Below are 18697 nucleotides of genomic sequence, written 5' to 3' on the forward strand. Positions count from 1 at the left end.
TTAGAATCTGGGTTCTTTGTAAGAACAGCTCTTAGCCACTGAGCCATCTTTCCAGTCCTGAAATCAGATCTTAATGTGATAGATACTAAGAGCACACATTCATTGCTTGCAAACATTTTAACAACATAAGGATGTTTTGCTTTGTTTTTGAAGCATTTCATTTGAATAGTGTGTGTGTGTGTGTGTGTGTGTGTGTGTATGCATGTATGTATGCTTAAACAACTATTCTGTTCCTGTTAGTGTATTTCATCACTTCTTATGTTACTTTATAAACCAAATTAGGAATTGCAGACTTGTAGAAAACCATGAATGGGTTTTGGTGAAAGCCAGTGTATCTCTATTGTGGGGTTTCTATAATTTCTTGTTGGCCTCAGTTGTCAGTTGAGGTTTAAGGGTTTGCCTCTTGACACTGACAAAACATCCTTTCCGTGCTCTGTTTTACAGTAATGTTCCACTCCAGCTGTCTTCATGGTTGTTCCTCTTGTCTGCTTCCTCTTTAACCATTCACTGGTACATGTCCTTCAAGAGGATAGCACTTTGGATCTCACACCTCAAGGTGCCTTCATTGGGAGGTCTTCTGGGCAGAGACTGACGTGGTTTCCTCTGACAATTAGGTCTTCTGGAAACCCTGGGAAGGGAGAAAGGAGACAGTAGGTCTCTAGTTCAAGAGGCAAATGGTTTCCACTTTTAAGGGCCTTCAGTGGAAAACACTGCTGGTGCTAATGTTCTCTTCAATAGTACAACAGGGTGGGAAAGCAAATATATGTGCACTAAGCTATGATGATTTTCCCTTTGACCAGAGACTTGAAGTTTAGAAACCACGTTCTCTCACTTCACATCATGAAAGCTATTTAGTTGTTTTAATCTGCCAATGGGGGTGGGAAGAGAAAGGGGGAGAGGGAAATGGAGAGGAAGGGGAATGGGGACAGTGGTAGTCTTTAGCTGCATTGACTCATACTTGGCTTATGAGCCAAAAGCTGACCTCAGCAGTCAATATCTACTATTTTGGAGACAAGCTGGTTTCCTTTTTTCCCTCTTCTTTTCTTTTTAAGTTTTTAGACAGGGTCTCACAGGCTGGCGTCAAGCTCACAATTCTTTTCCTTTATAATTCTCCTGTATACTGTGATTACAGGTTGGTACCATCATATCTGCCTCAGACCACTTTCTTTTCATAATAATTTGTACCTCGAAACCTTAATATATTAATAGCAAATAGCTTCCCAAGATGTTTGCTCCCAGCATGACATATTTAAGACCATTAATGTATTTTTTTCTAAATATTAAAATTTTTTTTACTGCGCATATTTATCTGCCACTGCAGTATTTTAATTTCATATGCAATTTGTTCTGGTGGAATCAGGTAACTGGTATCTCTATCATCTCTAATTTTGTAAAGTCCAAACTCTTCTCTAATAGCTCTTTTGAAATAAGCAATTAATTGTTGTCAACCACATTATATTTCTGTGCCACAGAACAGTTCATTATTTCTTCTACTAAGTTCTACCCCTGTGCCCATTAATCATCTTCTCTTATCATCCCTCCCCAATCCTGCCAGTGTCTGGGAAATGCATGCAGTTTCCATGGTATCAACCCTTTAAGCTTCCACAGATGGGTGAGACATGTGGGATTTATCTTTCTGTGCTTGACTTATTTAATGTAATATAATGTTCTCCAGTTTTGTCCGTGTTGCCCAAAATAGGAAGATTTTCATTTTGTCTATAAATAATTCTCCATATGTGACTCATGTTTTGTTTTATTCTATCCACATAGATGCATGATATAATTTCATGGTTTGGTTGCCACATGGGATATGGCAATGGCCATGGAACATAGATGTCTCTTGGACACACCGATTTCTTTTTTCTTCATTTCTCCTTCTCCTTCTCCTTCTCCTTCTCCTTCTCCTTTCTTCTTCTTCTTCTTCTTCTTCTTCTTCTTCTTCTTCTTCTTCTTCTTCTTCTTCTTCTTCTTCTTTCCTCTTCCTCCTCCTCCTCCTTCTCTTCTCCTCCTCCTCCCCCCTCTTCCTCCTCCTCCCCCTCCTTCTCCTCCTCCCCCTCCTTCTCTTCCTCCTTCTCCTCCTTCTTTTGGATTTGTACTCAGGTATAGGATCACTGGAATATATGGAAGCAGAACTTTGTATGTTTTTGTTCATCGCTAGCATTAATTTTCAGACACTTCTATCCTTGATTTCTCTACACTGGGATGTTGGCTGACCTAGGTACTTACTTTTGTTTTAAGTAAAAGAGAGAAAGTCAAAACCATGATATACATAATCTCATGGTTTTTTTTTTTTTTTTTTTTTTTGATAACCTACTAAGTAGTTTCTGGTCAGTTCTAATTTTATTGTTAGCTAGATGTGAAGAACATATTGGTTAGTATGTGAATTTTAAAATTTATTTTCACAGTTGCCATGCACTTTTCAGATAGTGCTAAATTAATAATACACAGTTAAATCTTTCAATCAATCATAGGTTTCATTATACTTGGGGTTGCTGAAGAGATGATGAGTTTGCAAAAGCCTTTTATTTTATATGTAGCCATTTGAGATTCAAAGGTTGTTTAACATGCTATGTGAAATAGCTTTTGCCTTCCTTTCCAATATCATTGCATGATTCTGACACCCACTAAATTAGCATGTTTCAGGAAAAGTAGAAATTGTAGTTGGACTTCTGGGTGAATCTGTTATGAACAAATGAAAAACTCCAAACTCTCGTTGGGACTGTTGACTATCCATCTGGCCATTCGTCCAGATATTCCCTAGGAACCACTATAATGCACATAGTGTTATACATATGCTTGCATAGATACTGCTGTACACTTGCTTAAAATCTCTCATAGTCCCTCATTGGTTACCGAGGAAGTAGACGTAGAGAGAAGGTTGAGGGTTAACTTAGAGCTTGTTGATCCATTGCGAAAGGGAGGTAAACACTGTTGTTCTCACGCTCTCTCCAGCCACGCTGATGCTTCTGTTTACAGGCATCATTTACTAACAGACACGTGGAGCTTCAAACGCCAATATTGTGATGTGGTCCAATCAAATGGAATCTGGTCTGGGGCAATGGATTTTGTTAGGCTTTTCAAGGAACCTCAGGGTCAAAAGTATTTTCATAATACTGAGACTTGCTTTTTTTTCCTCTATTTGCCATTTTCAGTGTGTTAGTATTTATACTAGTTAGTAAATTTGTTAGTGTCTTAGCGTAAGTCAAGGTAGGCAGCAGTCCACCAGGAATAGCTCCAGTCTGAGCTCCTCTGCACAACCCAGGAAAACACACAGCGTAAGTGCCAGATTCTCTTAAGTTTTAAATATGGCCTTGGAGAATTGATACTTTGTTAAATGTCTGCTGGCAAGTACATCTGAAATACCTGAGTGACAATATGAGAAGAATATATACAGAAAGCTCATGCATTGCATCTTAAAGCTCAGTTGTTGTGCTGAGACATCATTAGAAAGACAACAGATAGGGGAACGTGGAGGTCTGGATTCATCCCCACATCAGTGTTATTCATAGCATGCACGCATGTGTTCATTAACAATTATTAAGTATACGTTCTTTCTAAGACAGGAAGTGCACTGGTATGACATACAAAATTAGTCATGCTTAGCACCCGAAGCTGTAGCATCCATGATGGTAAGCCCATTGGCCTTCTTAGCATGAGACACCATTGCAGGCTGCTCTTGTTTCTCGTTTGGGGCAGCTGAGTCACCCTCATGGGATTGTTTTCTTTATTTGTATGTAATGACTGGGACCCATGAACCTAATGCTTGTCCATATTATCTTAATGATTAATACGTCTGTAATGGAATAAGCCTCGTAGCTATTTCTTTTTGAAAAAAAAGTTAGGTTGTTTCGTCCTCTTTTTGTTTATTTTTTTATTTTAAAGAAATTGTACTTATTTCAAGTGTATGAGTGTTTTGTCTACATGTTTAAAAACGTAGATGGTTTTATATATAAGGCTGTATAAGAAGCACGGAAATAAATCTATTGTAGAGTGGGAGATGCTGTGTATAGTGGATGGAAGAACAACTTTGAAAGCAAGGCCAATTCAGAAAATAAAAACAAAATGTTTTCAAAGGCTAACAGATAATCAATGTGTCAGAATTAGTTACTGTTTTAATTGAGTTTCATTAAACAAATGAGTTTAGATGTCAGATTGGTCTCTTCAATTTTAGCCATGCCCAGCATGGTCCAAGCACCATCACCTAATTTGTCTTTTATTCTTGTCAATTTTCTTTTCATAGATTCACATTATCGAGAAAAATAAAATTGGCAGGAATTCTTTGTAAATACTAAATATGAACAAATATTACTGTACAAAAGACCAGGTTTCAGTGGTGTTATTCCTTCAGATGCAAGTGAACAGGAGCTTTTGCTTCTTCATAATCCCAGTTTATGTAAGCTGTAATGCTGCCTCGGTTCATTCGAGGGATGCATTTAAAAAAAATTTTTTTTAGATTATGTATATTTCATTTCTAGTTTAAATTTCGTTCATTCTTAAGGAAAAAAAATTAGGTTTTTTCCTTTTCATTTTGTTTATTTTTTAATTTTAAAGATTTTTTAAAAGTTTTAAGTGTATGAGTGTTCTGTTTACAAGCATGTGTTACCACCCATGTGTCTGGGACCCAGGGAGGACAGAAGAGGGTGCTGGATCCTGACACTGGAAGTATGAGCTGTTGTGAGCTACTGTGTGGGTGCTGGGAATTGAACCTGAATCCTTCGGGTGAGCAGCATTTCTCTTAATCCCTGAGTCATTGCTCCAACCCCATCTTCCTGTGTCAGATTTCTCTACTTAATATAAACTCAGTCTGCAAATCAGAACTTCACAGGATATAAAAATACTTGTCTTTTTCTGTTTGTTCATTTGAGTGCTTTTTAAAACTCCTTGCAGGAAGGTGGGTGTGTCTTGGGCAGAGTTTATTTTTAATGCCGTCGTTCTGCCTGCTCAAATTATAGAAAGTGAATTTCTTTCCCTAAAAATAGGCTGTTGGTTGCCTGGTGCCTTTATCCAGAGCCTTTCTGTGAGACAGTGACGCTTTTAACATCTTATCCTAAATACATCACAGCACTGAACACTGAACCGAGAAACAATACCGTGTTCTTCCTTGTGAATCTGTTATATGGAAGAAGCTAGAGATCCATCCTTGAGTTGGTACACATGGATAGTGATTTAAATGGGAAACTCCGGGGCGGAGGTGGGTTAGAGCAGCTCAAAGACACAGGGACTTAGAGCCGGGGCTCCTTGTTAGATGTTAGACACAGAAGAACATTGTGACTTTCCTCATCATTCCTCAGCTGCCCTGCTAGTCTCCGGCAGTGCGTATTTGTTGTCATGGTAGCATGGAACACAAGTGAAATCCGTGGCTTGCTTCATGAACTGATGCAGTTGCCAAGTGCAGGATGCAGGACGGGGAAGAACACATTTTCTCTCTCTCCCTCTCTCCCCCCAACCCTACCCCTACCCCTTCCCCTGCCCCTTCCCCTTTCCCTTCTCTCCTCTCCTCTCCTCTCCTCTCCTCTCCTCCCCTCCCCTCTCCTCCCCTCCCCTCCCCTCCCCTCCCCTCTTCTCTCCTCTCCTCTCCTCTCCTGTCCTCTCCTCTCCTCTCCTCTTTTTCCTCTTCTCCTCTCTCTTCAGAAGCTTCCTTTCTGCAGCCCCCGCAGGAAGATGCTGTGCCTGCATCAGCAAGCAGCACAGATGCTGCAGTGTTTGTTTAAGATTGCTCTTCCCATGATATAGTGTTTTCTTACTCATTAGTAGGTGCGACACCAACTCCGATCCCATTTGTAGCACTGCGAAACCACACAGCTTTATATAGGACAAAACCCCAGAGCACATCTCCCATGTGAGTTACTCTGACAAATAAGCCCAAATCTTTTGTGTTTTATGCTCGGAGTACTGTGAGTAAATTTGATTCTGTGTCTCTTTGCCTTTTGAAATTAATTGTTGGAAGTAAGACCTATTTTCTACCTGAATTTTTTTTTTTTTTACAAGCAAGTAAGATGTTCAATCAAATAATTGAAAGTCAGAGGAACTCTGCCAGGAAACTGCCAGCCAAATAAAAGAAAGAATTTTCTTCTGGGATTTCCATTTCACCTGCCTGTTATTCAAATGTCACGCAAGGCATGATGGTAGATTTCCTACCAGATGCAGAATTCATGATCCACGGTTAGACAGACACTAGCTAAAAGCAAAGGACAGACATAGAGGCAGCTGGTGGCTTGCTCCTGGCAGAACTTTTATAAGTTTCTCTCCTCTTGGCATACCTACTACTTTACTGTGCTTGTTTTTTCTCAATACAAGGAAGTCCTTTGTTGAAGGTTTGTACATAGTCAAATTCAAACTGAATTACAAAATTCAGCAGAGTTGATTCATTAGAGACTATTCACTGCAATGTGCTAGTCTTTGGGTAAAATTTCTGTTTATCTACATACTTTCCTGAATATTTAAGCCATCCCCCCTTAAATTTGGTGTTTTCTTTCAAAAGAAGGTAGTTGCTTAATGTTTGAGTAAGGTGTGGTGGTACACACCTTTAATCCTAGCATTTGGGAGGCAGAAGTGGGTGGATCTGTCTTCTATTTCACAAGTTCTAGGACAGACAGTGTTGTATAGACAAGACTCTGGATCAAAAAGTTGAAACTAAAACCAAATAGTTTGGTTAAAGTCACTAAGGATTTTAAGACAGGAGCTGGGGAGATAATTTAGTTGGCACACTGCTTGCTGTGCACTTTTCATGAAGACTTGGATTTGCATTTTTAGTGCCCATATAAAAGCATGGCAGTGGGTGTACATCTGTAACTCCAGAAAGGGAAATGTGGGCAGAGACAGAGGCACATCAGCTAGCCAGCCTCAACCAATCAGAGACAGAAGGATCATCAACCTGCCAGCCTCAACCAATCAGAGACAGAAGAATCATCAGCCAGCCTCAACCAATCAGAGACAGAAGAATCATCAGCCAGCCAGCCTCAACCAATCAGAGACAAAAGGATCATCAGTCAGCCAGCCTCAACCAATCAGAGACAGAAGGATCATCAGCCAGCTAACCAGCCTAGATTAGTCTGTGAGCTCCAGGTTCAATGAGAGATTTTTGTCAAACATTAACAGGGAGAGGGACAGGAAAAGTCACTTGAAGTCAGTCTCTAGCTTCCAAATTGACCCACACATATGAACAAGTATTCTTACATGCATGTGTGCACACAAATTAACAAGTGTATACACCCCTCCACAAAGAATATTAATACTCTTATTAAACAAGAAATATATACATGCACACCTATGTTCATGCAGACCAGTTAAGAATTTAGAAAGAAAAATCAGTTGATACCAATTTGATGGTTTATGCCGTAACGTGTGGATGATGGGAGTTCACTGTCTGTGTAGGGGAGAACATCCTCATTTTACTCTCTCTTCAGCTTCCCAGCATGCTCTGTTTCAGTTCTTATTCTTTTAATGATTTCTCCTGAAGTCCTGCTCACTGGCCTTCTGTCCTTCCAGGTCAATGTGAGAGAATGGCGAAGTTTTCAGCTAAATCTATTTTCCGGTTTTTCACATGAGCATGGCACTCTAACTCCTATTGGCTTCACATTCTCTTTGTGCCCAACAGTGCGTTCCAACTTTACTGTCCAGTGCCTCCCAAGGACCCAGGCCACTTCACACCAAGTCCACCGAGGACACAGGCTGCTTCACACTGCTTCATTCCATTTCACGACACCAGTGCAAACAGTGCCCGTGAGCAGCATTGGACACACCCATAGCATTTTTGTAAAGCCCTTTCGCCCATTGAGTGTAATGGAGTATTTCTTTTCCAGTTCCTGCTGCCTGGCTCTTGAAACTCAACTCTTACGTCTTTTCATTTATGCATTTTTTTTTCCTTGCTGTTCTGGCCTGAAGTTCTCTGTACTTCGGCGGAAACTCTTGCAGTCAATAGTAATTGCATGCAGACTCAGTTAACGTTTTATGCAGATGTAAACAAATGCTTCTTTTGCCTTGGACGGGGGACAGTACCTGAAAGGTAACATCCGGATGGACGAGAGAGCATGGTGCTTTGAAGACAGCTTAGACTTCCGGGTTAGAATCCCGAGTTCTACCCTTTGTGAGAAGAGAGGAGCCCAGAGGAGTCGCTCTCTTACCATAGCTCGGTTTCTTCATTTCATTTCTGTTGCTTTGTTGGGACACTATCTGCAATTAGTTGTTTAATCTCATTACTTTGAAGACAGTGATGATATGAATAAATTCACCCAAGTCCTTGATGTATCTAGTTTTGAACACAGACCTGGATTGCGTGTGTTTTTTATGTAAAACGGAGCTGGTTTTCTTCAGACGTCTAGTGACTCTTCAGAGCCTCACAATGAATCAGAGGCTTCCTTGCTTTAGGTGCAATAAGAGAACTTAAGTCACTCAGAAGATATTTTTTTTTCTACAGACAAAATGACAGCTACCAAAAGAAAATGGGATCAAGACAAAAAGCTTTTGAAGGAAATATGTCTAAAAATATCTATCCCATCTCTAAAGAAATTGGCAGGAACACCTGGAGTTTTTTTTCTGAGTGTAATTTTAGTTAGGTAAACATGGAAAAGATATATTTTTCTAAAAATAAGGAAGGAATACTTTTATGGAAAATGATGGTTGGCAGTCCTCTTCAGCAGTAGACTGGTTTTGTAAAAAATGATTTTTCTTGTATTATAGAATAAGAAAGCATGAATTCAGTCAGGGCCAGTGACATGCCTGGGCCAGGTTGGCAAAGGTCCCTTTTGCCAAGCTTGATGATCTGAATTCTATCTCAAACCCATAAGATGAAAGCATAGAATCCACATCTGAAAGTTGTCCTTTGACCTCTATATGCGGAGGGTGTCGTGCACATACAAACGTACCATATGCATGCACCAGAAATTAAGTAAATTAATATAACAGTAAGAACTCAAACAAGCAGTAATGGTGATTGGCATCATTATTGCTTATCTGAAAACATTTACCCACAATAGGCGTCTTTGTAGGATGCCCACTTAAGAGCAGAGACACGGCTTGGCACTGTGGGTACTTTATTATTGCAATGTTTGTTTCTTTAATGTGTGCACTAAACAAGCACATTAAAATATCATCTCGGGTTCACAGCTATGTGGAATGTGCTTTATTAGGTTTTAAAAATTGGTGAGCTATCTTGAAAGTACACAGAACTGTATTTGGCAAGTACCTAAACCAGGCAGATAATGCTGACTTTCAGGGACTTTAATGGATAAGTGTTATACCAATATTCTTGGTATATTGAATGGGGACTCAGATGAAAACTATGACAGAATTTTGAGATGACTTGGAGACAATGATTTAATAGCTATGCAAGCCATTGCTATACAAGGTCAAAAATATAAGGACATGCATTACTCTAGCCAGAGAGCAATGGAACTGAGTAAAACACAGTATCCAAGGCCTTGTAGTCTGACTGTACATCCCTGTGTATACATAGGCATATACTTGGCACATGGTAATGCGCTTACCAAGTACATGTTTGGATCAGAATAACACCGGTGACATCATTTCCCAGAAGAGGAACTGGTCACACATCCTATAATCAGTGGGAATGTTGGTCAGACTTGCCCAGCACAGCAGGCTGTCAGAGAATTGGTAAAACCATCAGAATATGTCATGACTCAAAATTAGGTTATATAGAACATTCTAGAACACACTGTAGGAAACAATCCAATGAGGGGAAGGCAATAAAAAAAGATATCCTCTGTCATGCTTTCCAAGTTCTTATAGTTTTGGTTGTGAGCCTAGCCTTTAACGGCCGAGCCATCTCCCCAGCCCTCTTTCCAATTCTGAATTGCTCGTGCTTTCTCGAGGTTTAAAAACATCAACTATAAAATATAATTCTTACAGAGATGCTGACAGGGCTTAAATTCATGAGCGCTCATGATCAAATATGAACTCATTCAATATTCATGGCTTTTATTATAGTTTAGATCATAATTCTCCCCTATGTTCTTTCTCCCATGTTAAAGGCTTGGTCCCCAGCTGTGGCACTGCTAGAAGGTATATACTGGATATCTGAGTTCAAGGCCAGGTTGGTCTACAGAGCAAGTTTCAGGATAGTCAAGGGCTATCCAGGGAACCCTGTCTCAAGCAACAAGCCACAATAAAACAAAGAAACAAACAAAGAAATACAAAAATAAGTTTGTCCTTAAGAGTTAAAGTCTGAATGTTTATTCTAGTATAGCCAAAATTAAGAACATTCCATTTCCTCATGAATATTAATATAGTTGATTATGTATATATGATGGTGACGATGAAGGACCAGGCAGTTTAAGCTTGGTTCACAGTTTTGCAGACTTTAGTCCCTCGCTGGTTGACCTCGTTGCTTTTGGACCTATGGGAAGGCAGTGGTACAGGGAAGAGGAAGCTGAGAATCAGAGAAGAGTAATGAAGGTCCAAATCCCTTCCTATGGCCTAACCAGGTCACTTAGGACCTTTAACTAAATCCCATCCTCCAAAGTTTACCACTTCAACTGTCTTAGTCTGAGAACAAAATCTCTGCTATATGGACCTTTGGGGGAGGCACTCAGATCTAAAGTAAAGACTGAACACCCTATAAGTAGGTCTAACCTGTGGCACAGGGCTACATACATCTTACGATAGCTGTGGCTGTGGTCTAACATGTGTGTAAATAACAATGTCATGCTTCAGTGTCATAGGTTTGGACACCCCTGCCTGTCAGGGCAGTGTACCATATTCCATTAATCTTTCCACCAACTGTAGAACGTGAATAAGTCACAGCATACAGGTGATTAAGCACAGTAATGACAAAAAGGAATTCCTACACCAGGTGGCTTAGCTAATGGTAATAAGACCAGAGGCTTGACTTAAAGTGATTAAATTCCTGAGCTCAAGTTTACCACACTCTGATTATTGCATATTGTTTTTTCTTGGTCAAAAAGGGTGATATTAAGCAATATTCTAATTAACCTTCTTTTAAGTTCTCTGCAGTATAATGAGCCCCCAACATCTCTATAGCTTTGTCACAAACTCAGCATGTAGCTGATGCTTCTTTATTGGATCCCATACATCCTGTAGAGTTCCAATATCTTATTTTAGGTTAGCTCCTGCAGTGCTCCAGTCCAGCACAGCAGACCTTACAGCCGACAAAGTAATGAGAATCTGTAGAGCCCAATCCCAGGAAGAAAACAAGACTTAGTTCCTGGGTCAGTAAGAATACTCTGCTGTCTTCTCTTTCCTGAAGAGTGAGAGATTCTGCTGGCCACATGCTTGCATGTGATTCCGTGGGAACTGTGGATATCAAGAGTGGGGTCGCTTGAATTGGACGATCTGCTGTTAGCAGAAGCTGGAAATGCTTAGGGCTCTGTCTGAGTCAGAGGGCTTTGAACTCTGGACTTATTCTAACAGCTGCTTTTAATTAAAGCAGCCGAGCCTGCCCAGATTCTGGCAGGTCAGCTGTTCAGAAAGCTCCCATTCTTTGGAAACCTTGTGACTTTCCCAAGCTTTTGCTCAGCATCTTGGATTTTTGTTTTCATTTCCATTTTCAGATTTATAATCGCTTGGATACAAATTGCTGCGGATTCAGACCTCGCAAGGAAGACGTCTGTATACAGAAGCCAAGCTGTGAGGACCAAAATTCTGTGACTTTAGCACACATTACCCAGCGAAAGAATGACCCAAGGCATTTGGTCTTCATAAACAATAAGGGCTTCTTTGACAGAAGCGAAGACAACTTAAACTTCAAGTTGTTAGAAGGCATCAGAGAGTAAGTGCTGTGTTTATTGTGGAAACCCCATCTCACTCTCTAGATTGTTCTGGAATGCTCTGTGTAGCTCAGGCTTTCCTGGAACTCAGTGTGATTCAAGCTGACCTTAAACTTGTGGTTATCCTCCTGCATCAGCTTTCAGAGGGCTGTGAGTGCAGGAAGGGGCTGTTACACCCAAAACAAAGAGTACCTTTCCTAACCGAGTGACATCTTGGAAGACCATGTGTTTGTTCACAATTAGTAAACTTGCACCTATGTTAGACATATTTAATTGCCAAAGAAACGGTAAGTGTGAGAATAGCGATTCCCAAGAAGAAAACCAGCCCTCCAAGAGCAGCCAGTACCTCTATGAGCAGTCCACAACGCCTACGCAGCCCCTGCCACAGTCTGCCCTCACTGTCATGCTCAACGTTCATTGTGAAAACCCATGTGGGTGAGGTTGGACATATGCAGGGCTGTCAGAAGGACGCTGAGGCTCTGTGGTGAGAGCACAGGATTGGGTACAGCAGAACAGTAGAGATGTCTGAATCTGCAATCCACTATTTGGCATGCCAGTGGAACTAATAATTATGGCAGGATGTCAGAGTTATGATTGACCCAAGTGATTGTTATAAGTATCGTGGGAAAAGAGCTCTCGGAAGGGTAGGGCACCAGAGGATGGCTGGCCCTTTAAACTGGGTAGGAGGGCTTTTGGGTACTCAGAAGTCTTTTTGGCAGACAGACCGTGGGCCTGGGTCTTGAAAAACTACAAAGGAGGGACTGCTGGGGGATAGACAAAGAAGAACTGTTGTACTCAAGATTGGCCCCAAACTCAGAGGTGACTCACTCGTGCGTTTGTGGATAGCAGAGACTCATATTGATGGCTTCTGGTAAGGGAGCAGGGGGAAGGGTGGTGCGGAGCCAGGGGGGCAGTGGGGAGAAGGACTCAGTGATTTTTGGGGAATTGGTCCCCATGGGAAGTTTGACCATGCTCCAGTGAGACTTTTTACTTTTCTTTAATCTTCCTTTCTATTCTCTTTTCTCTTCTCTTCTTTTCCTCTTCTTTTTTGCTTCTTCCTGTTTTAGAGAGGTGGAAGTTCACAAGGGTGGGAGCACAGAGCTGGAAGGACTGGGAAGAGAATGTGAGCTGGTGCATGATGTGAAATTTGCAAATAATCAGTAAAAATATTATGTTGGAAAAAAAAGTGTAGCAGGAGCTGGCTAGAAAGTCTAATCAGTCCCTATGGAAGCCACGAGCAAATTTCACAGCAAGTGGGGCCACTCTCCCTACCCATAATAGTTGGGAAGAAGATTCACAAAGGAATTAGGTTTTATTGGAAGCTTAAAAAACTCACAAGATAACCATAGCATCGGCAGCCCAACCTTCGGAACTGAACATCCGGAAAACAGCCCGATACGTCTGAAGATAATGGTAGAACTCAATCCTTCCAAGCCTACAGCTACTGTTTTTCCTCCGCGGTAACCTGCGTTTGTGTTCTAACGCTATTATTCTTACTGGCATGTGGCTAGGTGTGTTTCATATCCACATTTCAGTCATTCCCAACCATCTTTGTACTTAGATAACGTGGGTTTTATAAACTTTCAACATTTTCTTGTGGGTTTTGAGAGTTCCAGGAGGGTTTTCCTTCCTTTGTTGATGCTCTTTACAGCTCTGTCAATTGAAGGCCAAATGCATGGCAGTTTCTCTCATTTAAATGCCCGAGCCAAGGAAAATTTATGCATAGGAAAATTGACATTCCTAAGACATCATTTATTAAATTGATATTACAGGGATTTACATTTTTTTTTTTTTTTTTTTTTTTGCAGAATTGAGAGTGCTGAGGGCATATATCTATCTTTCTTAAACATTCACATAAATATGAATACTTTTATTTAGTCTTTCAAAGAAGATTAAACCTTAACTGCATTGTTGGGTATAATGGGTTTAAGTTTAAATCTTCTTTGAGCGTATAATTCACACATCAATAAGCAAAAATGAAGTCTTTGTTAGGCTCAGAGTCACACACTGAATATTTCCTTTAACCAAATGCAATGTAAAACCAATAGCAGAGTAATGGCTTGCTTTCTTTTATGAACAGGACTTCTAGTCACGGAAGAGGCTGGCAGTTTTAATACTCTCATCTCATGTATTCTTCCTAAGCTAACTTGGTTGAATAGCCATAGAAATAGTAATTATGGATATTAGTATATTATACAACAAAACATTAAGTCATAACCCACAAGACTGCATAGTATAGGTTTTTAAGGGTCCCAGAGCACACAATACTATTTACCCTGTCCAGCTCAGTAATCTTTGGTCTCTACCATCACCAGAATTCCTTTTTTTTCTATTATTGAATATTCTCTGTATTTACATTTCAGATGTTATCCCCTTCCCCAAGTCCCACCTCCCCTCTCTCATCCATTGCCTCCACGAAGGTTCTCTCTCTCCCAATCACCCTCTCCCACCTCAGCACCTTGACATTTCCCTACACTGGGAAAACAGGACTTCATTGGACCAAAGGCCTCTCCTCCCATTGAAGCAGACAGTGCTATCCTCTGCTGCATATGCACCTGAAGCCATGGGTCTCTCCATGTGTGCTCATTGGTTGGTGTTTTAGTCCCTGGGAACTGTGGTGGGTTTGGTTAGTTGATTATTTTTTTTCTTCCCATTGGGTTGCAGACCCTTTCAGCTCTCTCATTCCTCATCATCAGAATTCTTGACCCTGGATCTCTAGTATCTAATGTGTCCCATGTCTTAATCCCAAGTGCATGCCAAAAGTTTAAATAAGTGTATGTTCTTGCTTGGTCAGTTTTAAGGTGCAACTAAATTTATTTGAAATTCACTCTTGAACCCAAGTGATTATATGGTACCACACTTGTGCAAGTTAGAGGAGGCCAAGCTGGAGGTGCTGTGGAACATAGCCTGTGACTTAAACTAGAGATTTTTCTAAGACCTTATGGCACTATACATGCTGGACTCTGGCTCTAGTCTTTCTATATGAAAAAAAGCAAGTTCAGTGAACTCTCTTAATGAGTCAGTCAGGATGTCCAGTGAGATGTCATTGAATGTTCTTGCTCTAAAAGTTTAGTTTTGTTGAATTTGTGTGAAAACAATTGGCAGCTTCCTGTTACTGTAAGTAATGTCTGAGGTGATCCTCTCTCAAAGTGGGAAGATTTACGTGACTCACAACATTAGGGATTTCAGGACACAACCACCTGGCTCCGTTTCTTTGATCTTTCAGTGGCACTGTACATGGTGGTGGCACTAAATGCCACTGTATTCCTATTAGCTATGTCCTTCCCCTTAACCAATGCAGTGTAAATGCCAATAGTAGGGTAATAGTTTGTTTTCCGTTATGAACAAGACTTTTATAACCAAGGATGGGGTAGTCCTTTTCACCTAGGAGCAGGAACTGAAAGAGAGAAAGAGGAAGGGGTGGAGTCCTAACATTTCTTTCAAGGCATGCCCTAATGATATCATCTCCCACTATTCCTTACCTCCTAAAGGACCACCATCCCCCAGCCACAGTATCTTGATGCATGGACATTTGGAGGGCATTCAACATATAAGTTAGAACATCATTTAATACTCCATTCAGGAAAACACTGGCCTTGCCCCTCTTCATTTTAGTGCATCTATTGTTGTCCTTACTCAGCTAATGCCATGGTGGTGAGACATTCTGGCTGCAAACTCCTTGATCCTATGTATACACACCCCTACTCCCTCCTCTTCAGTGTTTTCTAAGCCCCAGATGTGGGAGTTGTTTTGTAGATAAATCCATTAGGATTAAGCTACACATGCCACGATTCCTCAATTCTACACAAAGAATTATAGGCAACTAAGGAATGCTGACAGCTAGAAAAACAGTCATAAACAAGGAAGAGCACACCAATTGGCTATCCAATACCAAATTGTCAGCCCTAAAAACATACAAGTAAGTAACAGTATAATAGACCAGTATATAGAATGGTAAATATATAAATATATACCCAAACATATATATTCGTGAAGTAACAAATAATAAAAAAAGTGGCCATGAATCAGAAAGATAGCAAGGAGAGGTATATGGGAGGGTTTGGAGGGAGAAACCGGAAGGGATGAATGATGTAACTATATTATACTGTCAAAGATAAAAGAAATAATTAAACTAAAAAAACAACAAATAACTCCCTCCCCCCAACCAAAACCAAACACAAAGCAAAATACAGGCAATCACTCAAGTTCCAAAAGTATAATCTGAACTAGAGGAAATTCTTCCTCTAATTGAGTTTTTTTTTTTTTTTTTTTTTTTTTTTTTTTAATAATTTCTCTTTTGTTCTATCACAAGTGTGAGGTCATCGTACTTTAGACCGTAACTGCTGCTCAGGGAAGATACTCCACTGAAACCACACATGTTTTGCTTCTCACCAATTTCTTTCATCAAACTCCACTTTGTTACAAAAGGCTTTCTGTAGGAGACATGGAGCTTAAGATGATGGGAAATACATCTCCAGACCTAATGAGATCTTAATTCTATGCTTCTCTTCGACAGTCTTCAATGACCTTTAAATAGGAAATTAATATGTCATTTTCTGAATGAATTAGATAATTTGGTTCATTCGAAGTACATTCTTCTTGTATTTTATTTTAGGAGACATGTCGGCTTGTCAGTGACAAAAATATTTTGGTTTTCTAGGTCTTATTTGATAGTGTGATTTATGAGACAGACGAAGACAGAGCAGCTCGGGGAGAAAAATGGTATTCCTGAGCAATTGCTAAGAATGAAATATTGTGTTTTCATTTCAGGTTCCCTGAATCCGCAGTTTCTGTTCTGAAGAGCCAACACTTACGGCAGAAGCTCCTTCAGTCTCTGTTCCTTGATCAGGTTTATTGGGAAAGTCAAGGAGGCAGGCAAGGCATCGAGAAGCTTATCGACGTGATAGAGCGGAGAGCCAGAATCCTTATCACCTACATCAACGCACACGGAGCTAGAGTGTTACCTATGAACGAGTGACAAGTGGCTTTCTGCCTCGAGAACTATCTATGTGTCACGCTTGGCTTTTCGTAACTAAAAGACATCAACTTTAAATGTTTCTAGGAATGAGGCCGCAGAGTTGAATACACGAAAACTGACACAGTTCATATCATGAACTAAGTTTAAAAAGCCCGTTGAATTTAAAGGTGTACAGATTCAAAAAGTTTCAGGATAACATATTGCTTGCAAAATGCCTGATATTGTTTCCTAAGACACATATATGCCTCAGCATTGTCATTGCGCAATGACCCAAATGATTTTTTTCTACTGATGTTTAAGTTATTTTTATGTCATTTGGTGGAACAGTATAAACCAGAGACACTGGCTCTTCTAATAAATCACTCCTGTGCCATTTGACTGATCTGGCCAGCTGCTAGCAGTAGAGTTGATTGACATTCTCTCATTGCTGTTAGTTACAACAGCTTTCCTAACCCTATCCAGTGGCAATTCTACATCAGGCAATTGAGGTGTGTGATCTGCAAGAGCAGTAGTCTTATAAAACCTTTAGATAGACATAGTGGATTCATAAGAAATGACCAGTGTATTTTCCAGAGTCTAAGATAATCAGCTACCTCTGAAAAACAAAAATCTCCTATTCTTCCCTTTTAAGACATTTATTGATAGCATACAAATATTAACAATCAATGCATTAGTTCAATTTTGCTGAATCAATTGTGATCCAATTTATGCCTTGTAGTTAGAAAATTAAAAGTTATAAGGCTTGTTTTACCTGTTTGAAAATTTACTTGTCAAGTCTCCTACTGTTTTTATTGGTTGGTTGGGTTAAAAGAAGTTAAGGTTTCATGGGCAGGCTGGCTTTGAATTCTATGCATCTGTGGTCTTTTGGTCAATGCTCTATTTCCCAAGTGTTGGGATTACAGACAGGTATGTGATGCCATGTTCCGAAGTGCTCAGGATCAAATCTGGGCCTTCAATCATGCTGGATAGGCACTGTATGACTAAGCCCACAACCACAGCCCACTTTCAATGAATACCTAACAATTTGTCATTTTATAAAGGATACTTTTTTTAATCATGAAGACTTCTTTGGTATAATTATGTTTTATCTGATGGAACTGATATTATCTAGGTATTGACAATATGTTCAGATATTATATTATATAGATAAGTTCAATACAAGAAATCTTAACAAAACCCAGCAGACATGACTGAATCTTCTCATGAAGAACACATGGATAGAGAGCATTTGGCAACAAATTAGGCAAAATTAAGTCTCAACTAATTCTCCCCTAAGTCTCTCTACCAAATCTTTTGTTGAACTGGAAGAACTAAGGCACAAAGTTCATGCTCTGAGTCTTTCTGTCTAGGGAGAATTTGCCAGGTCATTCCTTAACCTACTTATAAGGAGCCTTTGAATCTAGAGCAAATTATGCCTCTCTTGATTTCAACTCTACTATGCCTTATTTAGAAGGTCATTGGTTAGCCATCTGTGGTGGTACATACCTGAAATTCCAGCATCCAGGAAGCCTTGGAAGGTTTGCAAGTCTGAGGCCAGTCTGGTCTTCCTATCCTGTCTGAAAGGTGTCCCTCCCTTCACAAAAGCTGAATTACTGAGTTTTTCTTCTTTTGGAAACTTAAAAAATAAAGAGCTACACATTTTCATCATATTTCTCGTCTTCTTTTTTCAATTTTGTTCCCAATGTACATGGCATTTTCCACATTCTCATAAATGATAATTTGATATCGATGTCAACTTTTACAAGCATAGCAATATAGACTACATCATAGAAAAAAATTCCACTTTAATAGATTATAATTGACACAAACACACCAGCTTGTCAAGAAGTGAGTCAACATGTTTAAGTATAAGAGAAGACAGACCAACGAAAGAGCTGACTCTCTCGTCTCTGCTTTTCAAGGATCATGTCCAAGAACGGCATCTACCATCCTATATGTTTCCTTTCTTTTGGCATGCCATGTTGAACTTTGTCAC

General features: G+C 40.0%; 1 protein-coding gene across 1 annotated transcript in view; it reads left to right on the forward strand.

Annotated features, from left to right (window-relative positions):
- GASK1B (golgi associated kinase 1B) overlaps window positions 1-18351 on the forward strand; it is a 53936-nt gene extending 35585 nt beyond the window's left edge. Inside the window, exons 3-4 of the mRNA XM_080915718.1 lie at window positions 11529-11746; window positions 16515-18351. Of these exons, the coding sequence (XP_080771844.1) occupies window positions 11529-11746; window positions 16515-16722 (426 nt within the window). The 3' untranslated portion in view covers window positions 16723-18351. The remainder of the gene's footprint in view (window positions 1-11528; window positions 11747-16514) is intronic.
- The last annotated feature ends 346 nt before the right edge of the window (window positions 18352-18697 follow it).

This window comes from Micromys minutus (assembly GCF_963924665.1).
Source record: "Micromys minutus genome assembly, chromosome: 4".
Lineage (NCBI taxonomy): Eukaryota > Metazoa > Chordata > Mammalia > Rodentia > Muridae > Micromys > Micromys minutus.